Source organism: Chelonia mydas, chromosome 21 (assembly GCF_015237465.2).
Source record: "Chelonia mydas isolate rCheMyd1 chromosome 21, rCheMyd1.pri.v2, whole genome shotgun sequence".
NCBI classification, from domain to species: domain Eukaryota; kingdom Metazoa; phylum Chordata; order Testudines; family Cheloniidae; genus Chelonia; species Chelonia mydas.
This window is the reverse complement of record NC_051261.2, coordinates 1900742-1927219: the sequence shown is the minus strand read 5'-3', so window position 1 is coordinate 1927219 and position 26478 is coordinate 1900742. Positions and strand designations below refer to the sequence as shown.

Genomic DNA, 26478 nt, shown 5'->3' with positions numbered 1-26478 from the left:
AATCCAGACTGAAACAGTTCACAGTGGAACATCGCACTGGCTCCCCGTAAGAGCCTGTCCACTCTGCTTTTTGCAGAGCTTGAGAGAGTTTTTAAGTCCGTAGGGTTGCAGAGAGCCTCACAAATATGAACGGATACAGTTCTGCCTCCCCAAGTTTAGAGACACAAGGGGACAGATTAGGCCCTGGTGTAACTCCAGGGAATTCAGTGGTGTTATACCACAGATTAATTTGTCCCAATAGCTTTGACACACAAGATCTGGTCCCACCCATCCCTTTGGAGTCAGTGTGGCCTAGTGGATAAGGCACTAGGCTGGAACTCAGAACTCCTAGGATCTATTCCTGCCTCTGGCCAACTGGGTGACCTTGGATGAGTCACTTCCCCTTCCTTTGCCTCAGGTTCCCCATCTATAAAACAGTGATGGTACCATGCTGACCTCCTTTGGAAAGCACTGAGAGCTAATGATGCAAAGCCCTATATAGGAGCTAGTTATTTTTATTATTCTCTGAACCCTAATGCAAACTCTAGCTATTCTGGGCATGGCTCTAACAACCCACCACACAAACACCCATGAATATACTGCATGCAACAAGCTGGTCATTTTTTTCCCCTCAGGAGGGGGTCATGATGTACAGAACGGATATTTTCAAAAGCCTGTACATTGGATAAGATTCTCTAGTAACTTTTAGATGTTGTTGGTACCAAAATATCAAGTGCACGTAGGGGCAGAAACAGGGAGATTTGAAGGGATTTTGTAAAATGCTTTAGTGAGTCAGAACAGAAAGAAGAACAGAGCTCAAGTGAGACTGGAGTTTAAATTGAGTCAATGTTGGGTTTGGGTTTTTTCGTTATTTTAAAGTTTCACTTTGCTTCAGCCACAGAAGCCCGATGGAAACTTGAATGTTTGAGTCAAGCCATCCCCCTACTGTGCCCCAGAGACTCTAGTGTGATACCATGATTGGCTTTGTTAGATCCTGCTCCTTATTTTCCACTGGAGTTCTACACATCAAAAGCCACAGTCACATGGAGATCTTGTCTGCATGCATGTTACCAATTTAGGAAAGGAAAAAGCAGGATGGTCCCCAAACTAAGTGTTTTTTCCCCAAGTTTTCAAGAGTCATCAGTTGCTCTTTAAAGCCTTCGACCAACTGACATCTGACTCAGTCTGTGACGCTAGCTGTGACCACCTCCGCCAGACCAGCAGAGCTTCTGAAACATCAGCATGACTCATCCCCTGCTCTAGTTAGTCGCACTAGCTCAGAGTACTATCTTCCTCTACAGCAGTGTGAAACGTGCTCATGTGTGTCGGAGGAGAAACCTTTTAAACTTGTACATACTCTACTCCTCTGGCTTGGAGGGCAGCATGAGAAAAATTCCCCCCCCTTTATACCCAAAGAAAATAGTAACATGAACTTTCATTATAGCTACCCAGGAAAAGAAGTGAGGGGCAGAGAAGTGGGGATGCAAAGCAGTTGTAAAGAAACTTTCCCACAGCTACTTGGAAACAAGAGAGCTTGTGTTTATTTGTGCTGCATGTTATGCTGTCCACTCTTTAGGGATATTTCTGTCCTGAAGATCAGACCGCAGTTTTCCAAACTGGGTTATGTGGGTCTATCCTGTTTTCAACCATCCAAAATTTGATAGATCGTTTATCTTGTGGTAACACCTAAGGGAGTCAGCCAGATCGGGGCCCTACTATGCCAGGAACTCTGAAATGTAGGAACCATCCCTGCCCCCAAAGGGCTTACAGATCAGGCGTAATATGAGGAGGAAACACAGAATCGGGTGGGAGAGCACAGATGGGTAACAAAAACAACGGGATGTTTAGCACAGACTAGCTGTGTGCTGAATGCACAACCAGGGAGTAGCCACAGCTCCAAAGCCTCTCCAGCAGAAACATTTCATGTGCAGGGGAGGGATTTTTGTTCATTTGTTATTTTAATTACTCTTCCAATGTTTGAGAAGTCAGATTGCTGTGTGCACCCACAGTTTAAAATGCTTCATTACAAGAAACCCTAATCCAAAGTAAACAGTGATCAGATACAGTAGTGCATGCTCTACAGACACTAAAATGTAATTAAATAAACTGAATGAGCACCCACTGAACATTAACAGATCTGGTTTCACTATTAACAGACAGCAAGGTCAACATGTTATTCCCGGCTACTCAGATGTGGCTTGACCATTTCACCTCTAGTTGAGCAGAACCTAGAAAATGTTTGAAGAGGGTCCAGTGGCTGTGTCAGCAACCTGGCTTCCTACCTGGAGTCAAGGCACTCAGAAATCCCAGCGGTATTCCAAATAGCCTATGCCCTCCATCACATGCAGGGCCCGTGCAGGTACTTCCCAGCAGGCACAGAGCGCTGTACAGTTCCCGTAAGGAACCTCTGCAACTGAGCTAAGGCCCTGTGCAAATCCGTAAGGACTGACTCTTCCTTTTCACATCCGCAGCACTGCATCTGGAGGCTGGGACGCTCCCTCCCTCACCCACCCACCCACTGTGTAGAGACACACCAGGAGTTTAGCAAAGTTTGAAAGATTTGCACATTGAACATGAAACCACTCCCTGATGTCCCTGGAGCAGATCCTAAGGACAGCACTGCAACATACCAGGGAATAGTAGGACTGAAGGCCTGCTAATATATTGTCAGGGAGCAGTATGTTAAGCTTGGCTTCATGACATTAGCTCTTACTGTGGCAAAAAGCAACGTTCATATCAAGTTGGGCCCAAAATTTAGGCTTCATAAAAAACCCAAAACTGCTCAGGGCAAGAGCCAGATCCAAAGTGCTCTGTGCTGGATGTGACACTTGGCAGTGCTTAAGTATCCTCACAATGGGGAAGGGGATCTTTGGTTTTGATTAAACAAAAGCTCAAAGATTGTGGTAGCGCTGTAGCACACACACCTTTAAAACTGGCTAGAAACTTAACAAAATACTGACTAGTCTATTTTCAGTGTGGAGAAAAAAAGACAGCAAGAAGCGAAATTAAAATGTGTTTTTCCTAATTTTATTAGTAACTGAGACAAGGTCATTTCAAATTATTAACTTGTGTCCCTTTAACTCACTTGGACCAAAATCAAAAGCAACAACTACAAACCAGCATCTGAACTCAAGTGCCGTCCCCAGCATAGGCCCAATTATCCTCCCACCATTGACTTCAGATGAGTCACAACAGTGTCAAACTAGCAAGAGTTCAGAATTAGGCCTTGCTTTGCTGCTGCCCATTCGCCTCTTATTCTGGGGAGCGCTAGACCAAGTCCATGCCACTTGGTCAATCTGGCAGCTTTCACCAGAATAAAGCATCCTTTCGACACTATGAAGAAAACTGAGTTCCTTCAAGATTGTGCTTTTCAGGATCCAAATGAGTCTGGGAGGAACAGACCATGCATTGTGGCTGCTCAGCAAAGGCTCAGCCAAGCAGAGTTTAGTATTCTTGCTGGCTCTCTGCAGATTTGTGAAAAAGCATGCAGAGCAATAGTACAGTCTGTCTGGGGTGGGGGTGGGGGTGGCAGGAGGATGAGGAGCTGCCTTTGCAAACATCACACACACACAGAACTTCCTCCAAAGAGATATTCAGAAGCAGATATTGTATGCAAAGCACCCCTGCTTCCTGGAATGAGAGTTAGTCAGACATCCTAAGGTTACAAGAAAAGAGTTACTTGTGGAAAGAGGGTGGGACTGATGTCACATCTGGTGACTAACGCTTAACTCTAGGCAACACAGTTTATTATTTACTTATCTCTTTACAAGCTCTTGGCCCATACTGTAAAAAGCTATGGAAAGCCTGAAAGCAGTAATGCAGTCCTTGTGTGTACTTGTGCCACCCCTAAGTGAAACACCAAAGCTATTACAGAGGAGCATTCCTGCTCTGGAAAGTTCTAGATAGTTTCAAACTTGGGCCATAGTGCGAAACAGCACTTAGGTCACATACACATCAACAAACCAGTTTGCAGGACCAGGCACGAGTGAGTTGTTGGGATTTTAAGACTTTTGCAGCTATCATTGTGAAGGAGCTCCCCTAATGCTCGGCAACAGAGAGGGAGGCAAATCACTTTAGAAAAAGATTAAGAAGCGTTTCTCATTCCAAGAGCAGGTGACTGGTTCCGTCTTGCCATGTCCCTGTTAGCCATTACTGATCCTTCTGCATACAGGCTCCCAAGAGCGTTCAAGAGAACACGTTCACAGGACCACTAGAGACGGACAGGGAATGGCCTAGATCAGGTCCCACGAAGTCAGTTACAGTTTACAAGCTTGTTATAACATGGAGGCAGGGAAATGTGCCAGCTGCCTCACTAGCTGAGCTAGGACAAAGCAGGGACTGTTCCCCCATGGAAAAGCCTCACACCCAGCTCCTGCCGGCAGCTGCTTTTGATGCACAAATGCAAATATGCGTCAGGCGGTTTGCCAGTTTGGGACAGCGGCTGCACGACAATCACCAATACTCAGAGCTGCCTCCAGGGTGGACACTATGGCTGTCACAGTGGGAGCTTCTTTTAGCCACGTAGTTTACCACGCACATTCACAGGATGCTACAGAATACTGAGGAAGTGAGGACGGGGGTAAGAACCCACCTCCCCCATGTAATCAGAAGTTACCTATTTAAGGAAAGTAATGTAAGATTGGAGGTGGTCTGGAGTCTTGCCCCCATCAGTCCAAACCCCCAAGATGTGGCAGAGGGGGGCTTCACCAGCATTTAAAAAAAAAGTTGCTGTTTGCCTTGTCAATTGTTTTCCTATACTTTTGGTCCCTGCTGCCATCTTTCTGCTGTTAAAAGGGGAGTTTGAGACAATCCTTTTGGCTAGGTTTGCAAAATGCCCTTGCTAAAGTTAGCCCAGGACCAGGATTCGCTCTGACCAGGTCAGATTTCTCAGCACTACAAGTGAGAAACACACTGAAAAGAAAGAAAATAAAGGAAGAGCAGTTGTGTTGTTAGTGTTCGGGCCAGATCCTCAGCTGGAACAAATTCACAGATCGGTCCAAAAGGGAACACTGATAGTCGAGTCTGACCTCCTATAGAGCACAGGCCATAGAACTTCCCCAAATTCTTGTTTGAACTAGAGCCTCTCTTAGAAAAATATCCAGTCTTGATTTAAAAGTTGTCAGTAGATTACAGCCCCTTGGTAAATTGTTCCAATGGTTAACTATCCTAATTATTAAACATTTGAGCCTTATCACCAATCTGAATTTGCCTAGCTTTGGCTTCCCGCCATTGGATCTTGTTATACCTTTGTCTACTAGACTGAAGAGACCATTATCAAATATCTGTTCCTCACCTGACTGAGCAAGTCAATCCTTAACCCTCTCTTTGTTAAGTTAAATAGATTGAGCTCCTTGAGTCTATCACTGTAAGGCAGGTTTTCCAATCTTTTAATCATTCTCATGCCCTTTCTCTGAACCCTGTCCAGTTAAACATCTTTCTTATACAGTGAACATCAGAACTGGACAGACTACTCCTGTAGGAGTCACACTGGTGCCAAAGAAAGAGGTAAAATAACCTCCCTACTCCTACTCAAGATTCCCATTTATACATCCCAGGATCACATTAGCCCTTTCAGCCAGAGTGGCGCCCTGGGAGCTGATGTTCCAATATTATCCACCATGACCCCCAAATCCTCGTCTGCATTCTTTGTTCCTAGATCTATCACTTTACCTTTGGCCACACCACAGTGCATACTTCTATTGATTTGCTGGGTACAGAATCAGCTCTGCAAGCTGTAATTTCTTTCATCTATGATGACTCTCTGTAGGGACTCCTGCATTCACCATAGCTTCGTATGCCGGCCTTCCGGAAGATGTTAGAAGCAGACAAAATGTCACAGCTACATTCTAACGAGGGCAAGTGCAGAATTACGCAAGTCCTAATTCCTTGGAAAGATTTTACTTATAGCTTTGCAGAGGAGCAGGACAGATTAACCTCATTTTCACACTTTGGGCATTAAATAAAGTTTACGCCAAACTTTTCCAAACAAACCAGTTTAGAAAATTTCACCCAAATGGGAAACAGTCAGTCCCTATTCGTGTTTTGGAGAAAGGCAATACAATAGGAGACCATTAAATCACCTCCCTGTTGTCTCTCGTCTGCTTGCTTACCTCCTGCGTACATAACAGCCAGCATGATGGAGGAGATCCAGGAGACTTTGCTGCTAGACGCATTGAAGATGACCTCAATCTCTTTGAAAAACACAGTAATGGATTTGGGAAATGCATAGGAGAAGCCAATGGAGATGAAGGCTCCGATGACCACAGCCCATCCCCATCCTCCTTCTGGTGGGGTGTATCCCTGAGGGCCTCCAATTGCTGGCGGCATCTTGAGTGAAGTTGGTGGTGATTAAGCTGGGTTTCAAAGATCTGCAGAGAACACAAGATGTCAGCACTTAGTAAAGAATAAGACAGCATTTTACTCTAGAGTCCTTAGGAGGAAGCAGGTCCCTGGAGCTGTCCAACTGTCGCCCTTCTTGGCTTCCCCTAACACACAGAAGAATTCCCCATCAGTGATGGATCAGAATTAGATGCAACACTCATGTGAAACTCAGAAGTTGTTTAAGGGCATTAGAATGGGGGCAAGGTTACCTGAGAGATTCAAGAATCAAGACCACCACCCATTTAAAATAATAAAAGGCAAATACTTTCAAGAGTGATTAATGATTCCAGGTGCCTTGATTTTTAGATTCCCAACTGGCAACACCTTGAACAGAGCAGATTTTTAGAGGGTGGGTGCTCAGCATTTTCAGAAATTCAGGCTCCTGAAAGGTGTCAAGACAGTCACTCAAAAGATGCTTTTGAAGGGCTTTGCCTTAAGATATTTATAAGCAGTGAATTAAAAGCATAGATAACCCTTTGAAAGCTGAAAGTAGAAGGCAGCTTCCTTGCCAACTACAGATCAGTCACACATGTTTGTTGTGGGGTTGGTCAGCAGTGCTGAGTTATTGGCAGCATTGAAAATCTTGCTTCTGGAAAGTGCAGGGGTTGCGCATGCTGTTCAGTTATTGTAGAGCATATTGTATTGTAGAGTTATTGAGGAACATACTGTACAAACACAATCATGCACTGTCATTTATTTTTTAAAATACTGTTATGTGGATTTTTTCAACTTAACTATTTTGGGCCTCCAACCAGGCTAGTATCCACTTCCTCTTCTAAGCTTTAATATTCACAGAGCCATTATCAGTCACTATCACAGTGGGGAAGAAAGACAAGATATATTCCTGCAAAAGTAGGGCAGCACAGGAAATGCAGACTAGCCTTGGGAGGCACCGATCTTACCACAGAGAAGGACGGTGTTAGAGCAGTGGTCAGGGCAAATTAGAAAGTGACTGGAGTGTGAAATAATTTGGGAAGCTGGTTTTGTTTTCTACAGGAAGTTAATATATGCTGGCTAGCATCCATATATTATGCTGATACTATTACTTGCAATACACATTCTAAGCATGTGAAGTATTAATGTAGCAGTTATATAGCCCAGATTGCCCTGTACCTTTGTTATAATCCTGTACACTTATGCTAAGTATCCCATAACACTTTGCATTAGCTAAAGTAAGTCTTGGCTTGAGTAGATAGGAAAACTGTCAGTATCAGGACAGATGTCTTCATAGCAACAGGCAAGGAGTCACCCATGCAAATCTAAGAGGTGCCTTCATGCCCCTTAGTACCAGGAATCTATGTGCTCAGAACAAAAATAAGGGAGCATCATGACCTGGAATGCATGGGTTCAGAACAAAAGATAAAGGGGTACACCATGATACCAGAAACAGACAAGATAGTTGATTAATTAAATCCAGTTTCAAATGACATATGCAGTACCTTTTACTGGTAAACAAGTAGGGTGTACAGGGATGGATTTAGAGATGTAACTTTGGAGAGCACACCTTCTGCATAAGGGGAATATCACGGCACAGGACTGCTCTTTGGAAATTGGGTATCATACAGAACCTTCTTCCTGTACCATATTAATAAACCTGACTGACATTGGTTATTTGGTCTCTTGCGTATATTTCATAACAAAATACCACCACAAAGTACAGCCAAGCAACTGAATATACAATATAACAACCACCCCTAGTGCCCTTACTAAAAGGAAATTGCTTTAGAAGTTAGTGCTGGACTCTCCCCTTATATCCAAAGTTAGATTTTAATACAGTCAAAAGGGGGGATGGCAGGTGGAAGTGGGAAGAGACAGGAGAAATAATATCAAATGACTGAAATGTGCCCCTCAGAGAAGAAACAGACGTCTCTCTTTGAGCTAGGTACCATGTCAATGCTTCTATTCTGCTTGTGCGTGAAGCAATCTCTGAAGGTCACTAAATGCAGCTAAACTTAGCAATGACTGATAACAAATGGAAAGTTTCAATAGGTGCCTACATGCTTGCCACAGAATTCACAGGGTTTGAATTCTTGTCTGGTTTGATGCAGCTCATGTTGCAACTTCACTATCAGGCCATCCCATTACATATAATTCAGGGTGCTTTAAAGTCTAATTTCACAGGCTGAAACCACCAAAGGTTTCCTGCAAGATTTTCCAGTTAGTCTTTGGCAGTTTCTAGGCATTTGGTTCATCCGTCCCAATTTCTCCTCTCTGGCCCACTCCTTAAATACAATTCTGCTACTCCATCACCCCCTCTGTTGGGCCCTGGGGTGGAAAGCAGCGCTGCTGTCTGTGCTCAGGATTTTCATCACAAATCTCGTGCTATTCGTTGGTTTCAGTAAAGCCCAGCTCCTAGAATCATGTAGTTACAAAGTATATCAACTTTCATTTTTAAAGTAGTACATTTCTAGCCAGCCTGGTTGCAGAGAAAAGCTTGAATGCATGAAGCAAATTTATGCCAAAGGCTCAGAAACAGCAGACAAATACAGAGGCTAGAATGTATTTTTTTTAGTCTCATGTTATTTTAGGGCCAGAGTCATAGTTTTTCAATGCTTATGGCCGGCCATACTGAGTAAAATTATACTCATACCAACAAGAAAAGGAGTACTTGTGGCACCTTAGAGACTAACAAATTTATTTGAGCATAAGCTTTCGTGAGCTACAGCTCACTTCATCCGATGCAACCTTGATTGTTATCTCAAGCTGAACTGACTTGGGACTTCATTGTGCAGCCATAACACTACAATGTGTAGTTGTAAGACAGTTTCCAGTATGAGCCCAAGAAAGTCAAAGGAAAATAGTATTTAGACACATTTCTGTATCCCCAAACAGACTGAAGATCCCCAAAGTTCTCCCTTGGTCTTTTGTCATGGCAAGCATTGCTAAAGGAGGAAGAGCTGCTCACAAACAGATTGCAGGGAGGATGTCATGCGGAAGGTAGAGCTCCATGCTGTAGGATGGACATAGCTATTTCATATTATGAAATGGCCTTGTTTTGACTGAATGCCTCTCACCACAAGCAGCAGCTGAAACAAGGATCATGCACAAGAGCGAGCGCTGAACATTTGTGCTGACGGCAACAATGCAGGGAGAGGATGGAAGAACTTGAAAGGAGCAGATGAGCCGAGGACAAATGCTGTTTGTTTATACATTCGCAAGTGCTATTGACATGCTTAGCTGCAGTTATACTGACATTTCAAAACAGCACCCAATACCTTCAGACCCAGGATACAGAGCAAGACAATTAGAGCACCCCAGACAGGAACCACACACTAACCAGCCTGCCCCTTCAAACAGCAGCTTTGCTACATACAACATAGCAGGCATTCCTACATGCACATGGAACCTGCTAAGGATTTACAGTGTAATCTCCCCACTCCACAGTAAGACAGGCTCTTGAAAGTCACCATGGAGGAAATGCAGAAGCATGTGCAGCTTTGAGCAGGAAACAGAAGCTTCCTGAAAAATCAGCAAAAAGAAAAGGAGTACTTGTGGCACCTTAGAGACTAACCAATTTATTTGAGCATAAGCTTTCGTGAGCTACAGCTCACTTCATCGGATGCATACTGTGGAGTTGCATACAGACTAACACGGCTGTTACTCTGAAACCTAAAAATCAGGTAATTGTCAGTTGGCCCATGTGCGTCAGCACAGTCACTGCACCTGAGTTGCTGCAAACCCAAAACGCAGAACAACTATATCAGTGATAACAGACCGCTCTGTAAAGAAGGCATCTCAGGCCTGGGAAGCTCTTCCAGGACCCCATAAGCATGGCCTGGCAGGATAGCATATGGAGATTAATCCTACTCTGGCAAACTGCATCTTGTATTAACTTCGTGAGGAGAGGGGTCCAGGTATTCTGCTGCTGCAGAATTTGGCACAGAATCTACCCCTTGCTGAGCAGTTGTGCTCCACAATCTAGATGTTAAATGAAAAGATGGAAAGAATTTCTAGTCTGTAGTTAGAGATTTTTCAAGGTTGACCGGATGTAAACAGACATAGCACTGTCTTCCTGAACCTTTGAGCAGCCTGAAACAATGGCTCCAAGAGGGGCAAATGGCCCTATTTGTAGCAATGCATTCATTCAATGGTAACTGTGAATATTAATTCACATATGACTATGGGCTTTTCTCCACTTACGGGTGGATCGAGGCTGCGACCATCAATCCACCAGGGGGTTCAATTTAGCGGGTCTAGTGTGCTTATTCCACTGTCCTACACTGCCTTGATACCCGCCAGAGTGCCAAAAGTCTCAACTTCCTTTCCCCCGGTGGCCAAAACCTCCAGCGGCTCCTACAACATCAATATGAGTCATATCAAGAACTGAAAGTGCAGGGACAATGCAATATAGACTAAATTTCACCTAAAGATAGAAGAGACCACTATACAGAAGATATTGTTCATTTTCATACATGATCAATTAAACAACTTTTATTTAATCTAAATGAAGCTGATGCAGAATTGGCAGCCTGAAGCATCAGAAACCCTGCTGCAGAATTTCGTTCATCCACCTGCAGATTACAAGGGGCCTTGGGTCAACTCACCCCGGCTGGGTCAATTTACCTCGGGAACACTAGCCAGGACTCCTGAAGATCAAGAAACCTTCTGCTGATCACACCAAGTACCATGAATGGTGATCTCATGGAAGCGTAATCTGGATCAAAACTGGAGGTGAGGTTTTCAGAAGCCACCTAATACTAGTTCATGTTCAGGCATTTGTGCCTTGAACCAGCATACAGCAGCAGCAAGAGGAAACAAAGTATTGGAGACGTTTTAATTAAACCTTTAAAACTCGTTTAGTCTCTGTTTGACACCGCCACCACTCATTTCTTTTTTGATAGAAGCATTTTTAGACAGCTTTTTGGCCAACACATGACTGTCACGAGCAGAACCAAGTCACACTGTAGCTCTGACAAAAGAATCATTTACAAGGTATTCCCCCTAAATAAACCCCATTAATTTAACTATGCTCCCAAGCCCAAAAGAAGTGTTTCTTCTCATTATGTCAGGTGACTGCAGCTTCCATTGAGCTCACTCAATACAGAGAGAAAGTCACAAATTGGAGCTTTAATGCAGATTAAAGCACATAGGCATTCGGGAAAGAGCTCAGGATTTACAGATTCGTGGCCCGCTTCTCCAGCGAAATGAGATGCTACACACTGGCTAGCAACTGACACGTGCTATTCAGACTGAATACTCACGTGGCTGACAAGACATGCTTACAACCAGAGTGGAGATCAGAGAGGGTAGGAGAAGGCCCTGTGCAAGGTAAGACACAAATGTCTAGAAACCACATCTTAGGCCATTTTCACTCTCAATACCAAAAGCAGATAGTCTACCATAAGGATTGTTAGCTTTTTCTGTACAATTTAACTCTTTCAATAGCATCTAAACAAATGTATGATTTAACAAGTTAACGTCACTTTCCAGAGGAGATTGCATGCACTAATTTCCAACTCTCTCTTACTTTTAGAGTCATATCGAGCGTTCATAAGGATCAATGAACTTCCCCTCTCAGCTGCTGTTATACCAAGATTCTGGACTAGTCCAGTGCAACATCTGAGGACGAGGCTACGGAGAGATCAATCTTTCACCCACTCCAGGAAAACTAAGTTGACTGATCTTACTCAGACTTGGATTCGTTTGCCCTTTCCCAGCAACCCTCTCCCCTTCCCAGCACAGACTACGATTGCATCATTTGATAAGCAACAGAAATCTCAGTAGGCTATTTCTCCCCCCTTCTCCCCCCTCCCAATTTAAATCTAAGCAAAGAGAATTACAAACTGCAAGTCGCTGCTAACACTAGATTGAAGTAGGAGTTTCACTAGATCTGAAATCACAAAGCAAAATTCGTAGAGAATAGTGCCAGACGAGACCATTAGGGCTGATTTACATTACCAATTCTGCATGCTACATTTTCCCTCCAGCCACTGAGAAGACCAGTTTTAAAGGCTTCTCTCACGGCTGTTACTCTGAAATCTCTCAACTGTGTTTCAGGTTTTATCTTTCCTATTTCTTTCCTACCCTCATATGGAAGAAATTTCAGCCGAAGGAAGAGAACCACACCCAGAAATAGGAGTCAGTTCAACATGAAACATTTCCCCAAAACCCAAGTAATAGTTATGACACTTCCAATTCTGTTTTGGAATAGCTGCTACGTGTCAGACGTGTTTAGAACTCAAATTCACAGCTGCCAAGCAATCAGCTACAGTTTGCCCTATTTAGGCATTAAAGTAGCCACATTTGAAGTAATTAAGGCTGGTGAGACCAAGCATTGACTGCAAGGGTTGCATCTTCTATGTTGTAAACTCTTTATAAATCCCAGGAATGAATCGCCTCAGGCAACCTCTTCTCCCTGCACGCCACCTTCCCCTGTAGCAAATACTGGTATAAGAGCTAGACTGAATTCCTTTTTGGCATGCAGGGCTGCAGACTCTGGAAGCAAGCCAGAATCTAGTCCCCTCATGTAGCTAGCACCAGGTCCTTCGGACTGCTATAGTCACCCCTTTTGTTTTATTTAGAGGTATAAAAGCAGAATATCCAGGATGTGTATTTCTACCACGCAGTAAATTACTGTATACTGAAAAGCCCAGCTTGGCAGAATTCCACAGCCAAAAACAGAAGCTCTCATTTAGAGACCACAGCAAAATGCAATGAAATATTTCTGCAGCAAGCCCTTCGCAAAATCTCCTTACAATGCCCCTTTATGAAGGTCACAGCACTAGCCTTTGCACAGCTAGGACCAAGAGGGAGTGCTCAGGGTGGGTATTTGTTGTTGTTAGTTTTCTGTATAAGATTATAATCCTGCAAGCATGCATCTCATCTTCCCCATCTGCTGAACTGTTAGAAGCCATCACTGTGGAGCAGGGGTGGGCAAACTTTTTGCCTGAGCGCCACATTGGGGTTCCGAAACCGTATGGAGGGCTGGGTAGGCTGTGCCTCCCCAAACAGCCTGGCCCCCGGCCCCCTATTTGCTCCTTCCCACTTCCTGCCCCTTGACTGCCCCCCTCAGAACTCCTGACCCATCCAACTCCCCACTCTTTGTCCCCTGACCGCCCCCTCCCGGGACCCTCCACTCCCCTGCCTCCTGACAGGCCCCCCGGGACTCCCACATCTATCCACCCCACCCCGTTCCTTGTCCCCTGACGGCACCCCCACCCCCAGAACCTCCGCCCCCTGTCTTCTGACTTCCCCCTGGGACCCATTGCCCCTTAACCAACCTCCCCACTCCCTGCCCTCTTATCTTGCTGCTCAGCAGCAGGACTGGCAGCCGTGCCACCTGGCTGGAGCCAGCCATGCTGCTGCACTGCCCGGCAGGAGCTCACAGCCCCGCCGCCCAGAGCGCTGGCAGCACAGCAAGCTGAGGCTCCACGGGAGGGGGGACAGAAGGGGAGGGGCCGGGGGCTAGCCTCCAAGGCCAGGAGCTCAAGGGCCAGGCAGGACAGTCCCGCGGGCCATAGTTTGCCCGCCTCTGCTGTGGAGGATGTTACCTTGAGCAATTATCAGAATTCATCCATGAAGGCTGAAAAGAGAAAGACTTCCACCCTTCTGACTTGCAAACAAGACAAAGCCTCAAGTGGGCAGGACCCAAAACTTTGTTCCCAGAGTTCATCACAAGCTCTAGTGTAGACAAGACAAGGATTTTTACTACCATGCCACCCTACCCTGCTCTGAGCTGTCTGACTAACCCGTGACCTGTCACTGACAATAGGTATGCAGTTGAACGGGTTCTGAGCACCAATCTGCTTCAAATTCAGACAAACCACATTCAACCTTATTTCAGAAACAGAGGCCAAGACTGCTTGGAGCAAGGTTTAAGTAACACAGTAGCACGTTGCTAGAAGCTGCTAGGCCTTTTTCTCCACTAAAGCTCCCATCAATGGGAATTTCCCTCCCCAGAATTCCCTGGTGGAGAGTCACATGAATTTTACATGCTTTACAGTGTTTGGACACAAGTATTTTACTTTTTACCTATTTTTTTGTAATACAGTAGCAACAGAAGGTCCCAATCAACAGGAAGGCCCCAGTGTGCTGGGTGCTGTCTAAACACATAGCAAGAAACAGTCCCTGCCCCACAGTGGTTATAATCTAAACCCACAGGCTAGCTCAAGACGGGGAAGGGATAGATAGGTGAAGTGACTGGCCCAAGGTGTCAGAAGGTGCCGGCAGTCAGGAATTATTCCTGTTGCTGTTTTAGAAAGTTTCCCCTTGGCTCCTGTAGCACTAACTGCAAAGCAGAATCCAATTCTCAGTGTCTACACTTCACAGAAACTAGAAAAAACCCACAGCCACTGGAACAAGGATTACCTACTATTCCTACTAAAGCCAAACATTGTGTTTTTCCCTGGGCCGTAAGATTTGGCATGCCACTGACCTGTTACCAAAGCCATGGTCAGCATTCTAAAAATAAATTCCCAAGTAAGATGCTCTTATCAGGCTTTATTTATGTTTGTCTGTCTTCCTGCTGATTACATCCTCATGCATTTGGGAAATATTTTGCTTCTTCCTGCTGCTGCAGAAGCCAATCCAGCTGCCTCCAGTTTAACTTAATCTGTCCAATAGCCACATGGCATCTGAAGCTTCAGAGACAGGTGTTTTCAGTAGATCTGGTCATTAGCAGAGGCATGGCCATCTCAGCAAGCCTCGCTCTGCTTTCCATTCAGAGCCTTGCCCCTGTACTAAGCAGCAAAGTGTAGCATTAATTGCTCCGTAAGAACAGCACCAGGAGCTGGACAGGAAGAGCCAGTCTTTCGGAAGAGAGGCACATGGAAAATGCAACTGGTTTAATCTTCTGCTTCTTTCCTGCTGCTCACTGCCATCTGCATGCTCCACGGGCAGCATTTTAAAAGCACTCCCATTCTTCCAAAGGAGCCAGCAGGCATCTCTAACATGTCCAAATTAGAAACTTGGGCACTTCTGAAAACCTTACCCTTTATTTTCAATCACAATTTAGTTTCTCTCGTAGAACGACAAATTGAGCCAAGTGCACACAGCCTCCACCAGATCCAGCCCAGGCTCCCTTCCCACCACACACACTCTGCTGCCCTCCCCCGGCGAGAGGGCAGGAGAGGTTGAATCTGTCCCATCTGATAGTTTCCCTCCCTGTATCATAAACAGCTAGTCTCTACCATGCCAGCTCCCCCAAGCCCTCCCTTTCCCCCACAAAAAAACCCTGCACTCATAGCACATCCCCCATATTGAATAAAATGAACCAGTTACAACCACCCTCATCTTGTAGCCTAGAGAGACTACAAGTATCAGAATGCTCTATCCCACTTTAATTTACAGACCACATGCTAGAACCCAATCAGATGCATTCCTCTGTTATAAAGGGCTCGCAAAGCAACCCAAACTCATTCCCAGGGCTAGCGAGTCTCCTATGAGAATGGAAACAGAGGCCTACTAAACACTAAAGAACCAAAGCCAAGTCTTACGGCTGTGAAATATAATGAGTTACTATCCGGACTCTGCTCAGGGAAGTCTGATTGTGTAATGGCTTCTATTAGCAGTTACAAAACAGTGACATCTGAGATCAGACAAGAAATAAGTGAGCTACAGGAAGTGGTACTCTGTGGTAACTTGTTAAATACTAAAAAGAAAAGGAGGACTTGTGGCACCTTAGAGACTAACAAATTTATTAGAGCATAAGCTTTTGTGAGCTACAGCTCACTGCACTGGATGCATTCAGTGGAAAATACTTGTTAAACACTGAATCTTCTAATCAATGTACCCATTATACAACACCACCCCAATTCTAGCAGAATGCAAAGCACTTCACTCCACACCACCTCTGCATCACTAGGTCAGTTTACATCGCTGCCTGTCATCCAGGCAGTACACTTCACAGAGCAAGGGGTAGTGTTACACAGTGCAAATTCAGGTGGGAATTCTGCCCCCAGCCATAAGCTTAGTCTGGAAGAACCCTATGACAGCGTATTTCCTTACTGGGTTGCAGCAAAAGCGCGTGCTCCTGAGCAACTCAGAGGCCTTTCCTCCAGTTGGAAGTGGTTTTTATTGCTTTAAAGTCAACAGTCCTTGCCTGGGCAGGAAGGAGCTGAATTAGGGCTCACTGCAAGCTAATGAAACACCAATTTTGCTGGCTTTAAGTGGATTTAGAGAATTAGGTTGGGGGACAAAAGTCCACTCCGTACCCCTAGCTGGGGGTTTAACCCAGCTGCACATGGGATATATGACTCACAAGGGCTCTGCACTACACAATGGGCAATTGAGGACCTACTCAGCCACAGTATTTGTGCAAGGGGTGAGATAAGGTCAGCAGCAGGCATCAGGGAACTTAAGGACATCAACCCACAGAAAGAGCTGTAGACAACGCTCATTGTTTCATGCTATCAACAGTTTAGTTTGTCCCACAAGTAAATGGTAGTACCATGACACCCCCCACTCACTCCCAGCCAGGCCTACTGTTATATTAAGAATGGCCAGCATCTTTTGAGATGCACTCCAATCCACAAACCACAGGGTGATAGACTGATAAATGCCCAAAGGCAGCACCCAATACTCATAAAACAGACTAGATAGCAGCTGTTCTTATCTGTAGTCCGAAAAAGCAGTCTCCAGAAGCTGTGATACTGTGATACTATTATCATAGCGAAACTACATAAATGAGAAGTACTGGAGCTGCCCAGTCACCCTCACATCCTTATGCAGTGCCAGCTGTTAGACTGGCACAAATTCCCTTTCTGATCTGTTGCCTACTTTATACCACCCCTTACTAAAATAGCCGATGGGTGTTGGCTATAGCAAGATCTCTCCAATCACAGTTGAAGGCAGGATGATGTTTAAGCTTGGAATAAAATTCTGAAGGACGTCCTAGGGAAACATGCTAGAACTCATGAGTCAAAAGTGGAAGTGGACTCTACCCCAGTCCCTAGTGAGGGGAGAGTGAATCACTGGGGCTGAGACTCCATGTGGTCAGAGAGTTGGATTGCATGCATTATTGTGTCCTGTCTGTGATGGGACTGTAAGAGGCAAATTGAGCGACTCAGAAACGGAACAGGGGAGTGGATGGTATCACAAAAAAAATCAGGCTTTTTTATATTTGAGCATATGCTGCCTGTGGAGACACTCCTTGGCTCACATACCTTGTGATGCGGATTCAGAAGATTCTCATAGACCAGGGAGACGGACTCACTCCTCCTAGTAGGGAGAAGGGGGAAAAAAGGGGAGTGGGTTAGACTGGATTACCCTTGTGATCTCTATGATTCTATGACATGGCCAAAGAGCACCCTTTGTGTGTCAAGTGTTTGGTGACGCAGCAAATACAACCAACACTGTGAACCATAACTGCCAATCCCTCGTTCCAGACAGGTGAGGAGTCAGACGAGGAGTGTTGAGAGCAGGTTTACAGCAGAATTTTAAGAGCACCAGAAGATTTGGAGAGGAAACACTTTCTTGGCCAAAATACTTCCTGTTAACAAGCATTTTCCTGAATTCACCTACAGCCAATTTGCCTTCTAACTAGGTGGGGACTAGAGTGGATTACTCAGATTCCCCAGGCTCAGCAAATAGAAAGCTTAGTGGTTGTAGATGACATTGCAGATGAAGTAGCACAGAAAAAAGTGAGGGGCTAATAGCAGAGACTTCACATCAGACCCTGTTAAACTGCACAGAGATAAAAGTTTCCTATTAAGTGATCTTTAAAGTCTGTCCAAGCCAGTAACAGGAATCAAATCACACGACAAAAAGGTATTATATATCTTCAGGATTTAACACACACACACACACCCACCCACCCCACTAAAAAAAAAAAAATCACTACTAGGGGAAATAGAGTCCCCAGTCCACACTGCAGAGCTTGCTAAAGTAACTATATGAGGCCCTCAATTTAATTACTGTATTTAACAAGCATGGAGCCAGACCTCTGCAAGGCAGAAATAATCAAAAGCAGATTGTTTTGCTCCTGGCCTCATAGTATGCCTAATGCAGTTCCTTCACTTTCACACTGCACTAGGGCTGGTCAGACATCCACATTTCTATGGCTGGTCCATAGCTGTGCTTGCTCAGCCTCTTCTGCGCCTGTGGGGAGGAGATCAGTACCTCCTGCTTGCTCCAGACAGGGGCATGTCTAGCGCATGGAGACAGCATGGTCAGCTGCACACAACAAGGGAGTACTGCTGGGTGTGCTTGCCGAGCTGGGCACCCAGGAAAAGGCATTTCAAAAATACACAGGCTATTCTACGGGGATGGAGGTGGCTTCCAGACTCTGTGACCCCTGGGCAGTGGAGTTCACAATAGTGACCAGTGTGGTCACTGTAACAGAGAATGGGCATAATGGGGCAACTGCTAGAAAATTGTTAGTATCAATGCTCACCATTTCGAGCTCAGTGGGTGGCTCCGTGCCATGCAGGGAGATGGTTTTACTGCGTCTCTTACATCAACGGGAGACAAATTTTAGTGCGGACGTGTGCACAAATAGGTTGACCCCAGCTGACTTACCGTTCACCCAACTTAGTAGCACAGATGAGGCTTTAGACTATCAGGGAGTGTTTTAAAGTCACTTATGTGACAATGTTTGATCAGAAGTGGCTCCAAGTATTAAATATAACCCTGCACACAACATCTTTGAATTTTACATAATTGTACACTGCCAGCTTCTCAATGCTCTCTCATAAATGAGTCATACTAACAATGGTGGGAAGAGACCCACATTTCCTTGTAAAACTACTTCATATAAGCTGGTTTCATGAGGGGAGGAGGAGAAAAAAAGTCATAAAAGCTGCAAGTGCAACAATAAAACCAGTGCCACAATGTTTAAATTAGATTTAACTTGCAGTGGAATCTCTCGTTTGATGCTCTTAGTCCAGTACCTAAGGGACCAGGACAGGTTGAGATCATGTCCAGGGCAGCATAGGGGAGCATATAATGCAGTTGCCCAATGCAATTGGTCTGTAGATTTAATTTTTAAGTCAGTATCTAGTTATGTAGATTTCAAGCATGAGACAACACCCTCCATCCACCCCCATCCTTGCAAACAACAGAGCAAAATAGAATTCTCCTCTTTTATGCTGTCAGAGATCTAAATTACAGACACCCCATCACAAGTATCATGCATTCAGAACCAGAACTGGCACATCTTCCATTCATCTTCCCACTTCATACTATGCCCAGACAGTAGGGTAGCCTCACATACCATGTCTTCCAACAACAAGGTACAAAAGCACCCAAGAATGCAGACAACCTGCATTGAACTGCCTTATTCATTGGTTTATAAAAGGTGTAATTTAGCATGAGCAGGGGACTCTTACACTTATATAAGACATGTTCAGGTACATAGAGGCAGCAATGAAAGTAAAATTCTTGTTTTACTTTCAGATTTCAGACGTCTCTTTTCATTAAAAAAAAAACCCAGCTATTTTCATCATGATTTTCTGTGAAGTAGCTTGATCAGTGTTCAGGGTTATCAGCTAGAACTGGCATCAGGAGATGGTCACACCAAATCTGAGAAGGCATGGAAGAATGGTAGAAACATCTGAACAGCAACTGGACCTCAGTGGAACAGCTCCACACTTGAATGGGGTCATCCAACAGATTTGCTGCCTCCAGGAAAGGACAAGCTGCATAAACACCATCTCTACACTCATTTAATACAGCAATGAGAACTAGCAGTTCCTTGGGCTTCCGTCTGTCTGTCCGTATCCACCTGCTATCTCTTGTCTTGTACCGAGATCGTAAACTCTCTAGGACAGGGACAGCCCTTGTTGTGTCTTTACAGTGCCTAGCACAATGGGGTCCTGGTCCATGACTGCAACACGTAAGCACTACTGCAATACAAATAAAAATACAGCAGTGGCAAGTGGGTCATAGGAGACAAAGATGAAATGCGAAATGGGACAGCTGCAGTGAACTTGTACAGTTTACATAGAGTTACACCTCTGAAACTTGGCTCCTAGATTATTATTCCAAATTTATGAACTGTTTGCCATCTACAGCAGATTAAGGCCAGAACAGAATCACTGTGCAGGAGGTGAGACCAGAGGAGCATAACACAAGCCACAGAATTCCACCCAATAATCCTTATATCAAGTCCAATAATGCGTGGCTGCACTATAGCATGTCTGTCAGAGACACAGCCAATCTTGTTTTAAAGACTGCAAGTGATGGAGAAACCAGCAAATCCATTGGTAAGCTGCTCCGCTGGTTAATTACTCTAATTGTTAAAAATGTAGACCTTATATGGCTTAGGAGTTCTTTGAGTTATTGTAGGTCTACTGGAAATAAGCCAGCCAATTCATACACTAGTCAACAAGAAAACAGATAGGACTCCACTCTTTGTATTCTCCTCCCATACAAGCTTCTATTACCTTTTAGCAATTTCAGTATCAAGGCTGTAAAATGGCACAAGGACATTAAAAGAAAAAACCCAAGTGCAATTAGGTCAGAATGGTGAAGCTCAGTATTTTTATAGGACAATTCAGTTGACTCTGGCTTGATCTTTACAATTCAGTCTTGCCCATTTAGCTAACACTTGCAATTTGTCAGTCATAAAAAACAGGTTTCAGAGTAACAGCCATGTTAGTCTGTATTCGCAAAAAGAAAAGGAGTACTTGTGGCACCTTAGAGACTAACCAATTTATTTGAGCATGAGCTTTCGTGAGCTACAGCTCACTTCATCGGATGCATACTGTGGAAACTGCAGAAGACATTATATACACACAGAGACCATGAAACAATACCTCCTCCCACCCCACTCTCCTGCTGGTAATAGCTTATCTAAAGTGGTCATCAAGCACTAGTACTTTATGTTACCAAGTTAAAAGTGTACAAAAAGAAGGCGGACTAATTCTTACCGTGTAACCAAGTCTGAAGTTTTAAAACTTGCGTTAAGTCACTTTTAAGCTGGGGCAGTCAATTATTTTCTGTCAAGATCCAAATTTTTTGGTCAAAGTATAGTCAAGGTCTAGACTCCAGAGAAAAAACAAACAACAACGATAATAATAAGTAAATAAAATGATTTCAGGGTCCATTCAAAAGCATCTGGCGGTCCAGATTTGGCCTGCAGTCTGCCTATTGACTAACCCTGCTTTAAGCCATTTTCTTTTACTATATGTAGAAATTAAGCTAGCTACTTAGATAATGAAGGCCTACATTTTCTTAGGATAAAAGATTTCTTACCAGGTTTCAGAGTAGCAGCCGTTTCTTACCAAACAGCCTATGCAATAGCACATGCACATCAGACATCCTGTGGTGTTAAAAACAAACACTAAACGCTGAGATCTGCTTAGGGAGTACTGATCTGGTTCAAACTGTTTATTTAGGCTACAATGGTCTGATTTCAGAACTACTGAGCACCTGCCATTCAGCAAAATCCTGAAGCTCTGCAGCTATTTAAAAAAAACAAATCAGGCCATACATTTTAGCACCAGGAGCACATGAGAGTGCAAAGAACCAGTTAAATGCTATATCTGTACAGTAATAACAAAGTTCTACTCCACTCCACAGGTCATTTCAGTACATAATGAGATACAGAGTGCAATTTGTTAGGAGAATCACCAGTGTTTTTTTTTTGTGGGTGTAACAGCAAGTGGACTAAAAGGGCTCCATTCCTTCCATATACAAGATATTAAGATACAACTCACCTAAAAGGCCTCACACTTGAAACCTAAACTTACCAGGCTTATCAGTGGGAATTTTATTTAGAGGGGTTGAGCAGGGGTGAAAGTAAGTCAACCGACTTACCGGTACCAGTACGCTGGGGCCAGCTCTGGCCCCTGGAAGGGGCGGGGCCTAGGACAGAAGGGGCGGGGCTGAGGGGGGTCAGAGCCAGAGCCAGCCCCATCCCACCTCCCCCACTGGGGTAGCAGCAGCAGCCCAGGGATCCAGGGGCTATTTAAAGGGCCCAGGGCTCCCCTGCTTCTACTGCCCCGGTCCTTTAATTAGCTGCCAGAGCCCGGGGAAGCAGGGCGCCCCAGGCCCTTTAAATAACTGCTGGAGGCCTGCAGCCTCTACCCTAGGGCTCCAGCAGCAGGGCTCTGGAGGCCCTTTAAATTGCCCCTGGGGAAGCCGGGCTGCCTCAGTACAGTGCACCAGCTCTTGCCAGTACGCCGTCCCGGGGCATACCGGCTCACTTTCACCTCTGGGGTTGAGCTCTCAGACCACAGACAAGCATAAGCAGAAGAGATGCTGTGTGATATGTTATGTTAGTCAGTAAAAAGCCTGAAATTTTTTATTATAAATCTCAACCCCAGAAAAGGTAAACCAGCAATATTTTCCTTCTTTTGGTACAGGGAATCAAGGAGGCTATTGGCAGTTATTTTGGGTACAAATGACCTAGAAGGACAAGAATGAACGACCCCTGAAAAGTACAAATGAAGTTTGCATATATTGTGCAGACCCACTCCTAACTAGAATTAGGTTCCTGTACTCCCCTTACAGATGGGGACACAGCATTAGCCACTAAGCAAAGTAGGTCACATTTTACTGTGCTGTTCCCTGGATTGCATCAGTCATGAGAGACAGTGTCAAGCATTGCTCCCAACAACTCACAGATTGACAAGAACATGAACAGCTGAAGTGCCCTTCCAGAGCAAGGTCTTGCGCCATCTAGACAAACAGTAACTGCCTTATATTACAGTATTATATTAATAGAGCAGATACAAGCACATGGTTAAATGCAAGGAATCAAGAAGCAGGATGCACTCTGCATTTCAGGGTATTCCTGATAAAAATAGCAAAAGTTTAAGAGCATCTTTAACTTCCTCTAAATTAATTCTTACAAATGTTTCATTCGCGCTCTTCATTTGGAAGAGCCCTCTAGTAGGTAAATTCACAAGTCCCCAGTGACATAGCTAGCTGCAGGAAGCAGTCCCCTCACTTGTCCACCCATCCTTATTGCTACAATGAAAGCCTTGAGGTGCAGGAATGGTGCAGTGTTTCATCAGCAGGAGTGGAAGGGGAAGTACAGAGAGAAGCAAGCAACAACCCCACAATGATATGTACCCAATATCCACCACTAAAAATCGTTAACTTAACCAGCCTCATTGTGCTAGGACCACAAGCTTAACCAGTAGTAGAGTGAGGCAAGTTTTAGCGTTGAAATCCTTTACACCATAGACTCCAAGGCTGTAACAGGAACTACCATTCAGGGTGACCCACACACAACACTCTGCTCACAGGAAGCGGCCAGCCAGGCATCCCCCTTTGTTGTTGTTGTTGCAGATCTTTGTATAATAATAAGGGCTTCTCCCTTCCAGTCCCCAAAACAAACTTTCAGCTGCCAAATCATAATTCTGAGTTTGACTGGCACAGAAAGGAAAGACATGATGGAAAAGGACTTCTGCTCTTTCCTAGAGAGTGTCAATTATAAGGCCATACCTATGCTATAGGGTTCAGAAGCTATAGTGGCATAGTTACTGCGCCATCCCTGTGCTGCAACCTCATAGCATAGATGCAGACTAGAGCAACAGAAGGAGAAACTCCACCTCCCCAAACAATGGTCGCTAGGTTGGTGGAAGCATATTTCCATTGATGTAGGTGCGTCCACACCAGTGGTTAGGTCTGCATAGCTACAGAGTCAGGGGTGTGAATTTTGCACACCCTGGAGCATCGTACCTATATCAACCTAAGTTTAGGCCTAAGTTAGAGTGGCAGAAAAAAATTAAGGTAGCAAAGTTTGTATTTTTAAAAGTTTCAAAGATTTTCTTAGTAAGAAAGAAGGGAAGAAATCAGGGACAAGCAAAATACAACACTCTAAATGCTTCAGGATGTAAGTGCGCAGACCCTCCAAAATATCCAGCAGATTTAAAAATGAATTTAGGAGAGAAACAGGATTAGCAAGTCGGGTACAGTAGACAAATGAAGAGCCGAAACATCCACTGCTCTATCATAGAGAGAGATGATTCCACATTGTATCATTTTTTCCTGTAGCTCTTCCCCTTTAAAATAATAATATCCTTACTAGATGGAATTATGAGTTCAGGCCTCCGGGAGCAAGCTAGCACCTAAAGAACAAGGGTCCCATTTTTTAAGTGACAAGTCATTTGACTTCTGTAGTAGTTTTCAGAGGATTTGAAAGGATTTTATGAAAATTAAGCCTTAGTACCTCTGTGATATAGGCAAGTAGTTTCCCTAAATGGGGGGAAATGAGGCAGAGGTTAAGCAACTTGCCTACAGCCCACAGCAAGTCAGTGGCCGATCCTGGAGTAGAACCCAGAACTCTGTTCTATGAACTAACTGCTAGACCACACTTACTACTGAAGAAAGCAACACAGAATATAGGATTTCAGCAGAATGGTGTCTAAGCAGGGAACATTTTCAAAGTTTGTCAGGAAACATCAGTAATTCAAAAGCTCAGGCTGTTACAGAACTGAAGATGCACTAGACAAATCCTTTCCAAAAGTAAATGGAGAAACTTCATTTGACCCAACCCAGAGCACATCCCTTGCAGCGATCAAAAACCTATTCTAAAAAGAGCCATATTGGTGATTTTGAAGCTAGCACTGCTTTGCAGCCTGGAATCACACGTTCTTTCCTAGGGGAACACCAGCAATGTACCCAAAAAGTGAGGTTTGCCTCCTGGAAACTTTGTAACGTATCAAGTGCTGAAACTGTACTTTATGCTTTCCATCCCAGTGAGCACATCTGTGCCAAAGTTAAGGAGAGTCATCCACAGCCAATTAAACCAACTACATTAAAACAAACATTTTGATGATAGTACAGTGCACCAGATTAATAGCCCTGAAACAGAAATCCTCTGTTTCTGCCCATATGTAGCAAAGGTACAGCATGGGAAGCATCAGCAAAGCCTTCCCACACACAATCCCCACTTGGGGACTGATTCTCCCATGCCTCCCAAACAAAGCCAGTCCCCCCAGCGTGGGGCTGTAATGGAATACCTTTAGAGGCAAAAAACCCCCTATTAATACACTTCCCAGAACTCCCAAACCCCATTCCAACACATGCCTTAGCAGCTAAAGGCCCCACGTCCTTCCCCACAAGCCCTGTTAGCCACTTACTGCCCCCTGACCTGGGACTAGAGAAAACTGAGGCCCTAGAGAGGAAAGGCCATGTGCCACAGAGAGCAAGCATCCCCGACAGGGGCCCTCATCCATCAGCCAGCACGAGCTCAAACGCCCCACCAGTGAGCTCTTACCTAGCCAGAAACCTGCAGCACCCACCCCAGGGACCCCCCTCTCCACCATATCAGGCTTCCATAGCCCTCCCCACCGCCAGTGCCTGCAAGTCTCCTGTGAGCCACCCCCACCTCAGGCTCCCCTACCCATATCTCCCATCCTGCCCCCAAGCCCAGTACTTGTAACCCCCACAACAATGACCCCCCCTTCCCCAGTCCCCATAACCCCCAATCCCATCCTGCCCCCAACCCCAGTACTTGTAACCCCTCCCCCACCCTATCACCGCCCATCCCTTCCCCCCACCACTGACCCCCCCATCCCAGTCTTTGCAACCCCACTCCCACCACCGGCCACCAGTGACCCCCCCGCCTCATCCTGCCCCCAACCCCAGTACTTGTAACCCCTCCCCGTGACCCCCACTCCAGCCCTTCCAACCCCTCTCACACTCCCCCGCTCCCCGGCCTCAGGCCGGTCCCGACCCCCGAGCCCGCCACGTGGGGAGGGGGCGGCCCTACCTGTGCTCACGGCGCGCGCCGCGCTCTCCGCCGGCCGATCCGCTCCCAGCCGGCTCGCGCCCGCCCCCCGGCTCTTTAAGGTCCCGGCCGGGCGCCCGCGCGCAGGGAGCGGAGCTGGGCGGGGCCAGCCCGGCGGGGAGGGGCGGGGCCAGCCCGGCGGGGAGGGGCGGGGCCAGCCCGGCGGCGGCTGCCCTGCGCGCTGTGGGGGGGCGCTGAGGGGTGCAGGCCTGGGCGGGGCGCTGGGGGGTGCAGGCCTGGGCGGGGCGCTGGGGGGGGGGCCAGGCTCCTGTGACCCCAGAATGTCCCGCTGCGAGGGGGCGGCCCACGCTCGGCCCCTCACGGCGGGGGGGCGGGGGCGGGTCAGTTCTTTTTTGTCAAGGTCCAAACTTCTTGGTCAGGACAGAGCCAAAGTCCAGACTCCAGAACAAATCATGAGACACGCCGAGCACAGCGCCCGTGACAAGTCACTAGACAGACTGCGGGGTCTGCTCCAGCCTCTGGTGGCCCGGATTTGG

General features: G+C 45.6%; 1 protein-coding gene across 5 annotated transcripts in view; it reads right to left on the bottom strand.

Annotated features, from left to right (window-relative positions):
• SLC16A1 (solute carrier family 16 member 1) overlaps positions 1 to 26089 on the bottom strand; it is a 31139-nt gene extending 5050 nt beyond the window's left edge. Inside the window, exons 1-4 of one of the 5 annotated variants that reach the window (XM_037884900.2) lie at positions 25964 to 26089; positions 21168 to 21277; positions 17463 to 17517; positions 6090 to 6347 (exon numbers count right to left, since the gene is read on the bottom strand). In XM_037884900.2, the coding sequence (XP_037740828.1) occupies positions 6090 to 6306 (217 nt within the window). In that variant the 5' untranslated portion in view covers positions 6307 to 6347; positions 17463 to 17517; positions 21168 to 21277; positions 25964 to 26089. Of the gene's footprint in view, positions 1 to 6089; positions 6350 to 7529; positions 7663 to 10923; positions 11083 to 17462; positions 17518 to 21167; positions 21278 to 25963 lie in introns of those variants that run through there. The other 4 variants (XM_037884902.2, XM_043533415.1, XM_037884903.2 and 1 more) reach the window with 4 other exon arrangements.
• Positions 26090 to 26478: the final 389 nt, after the last annotated feature.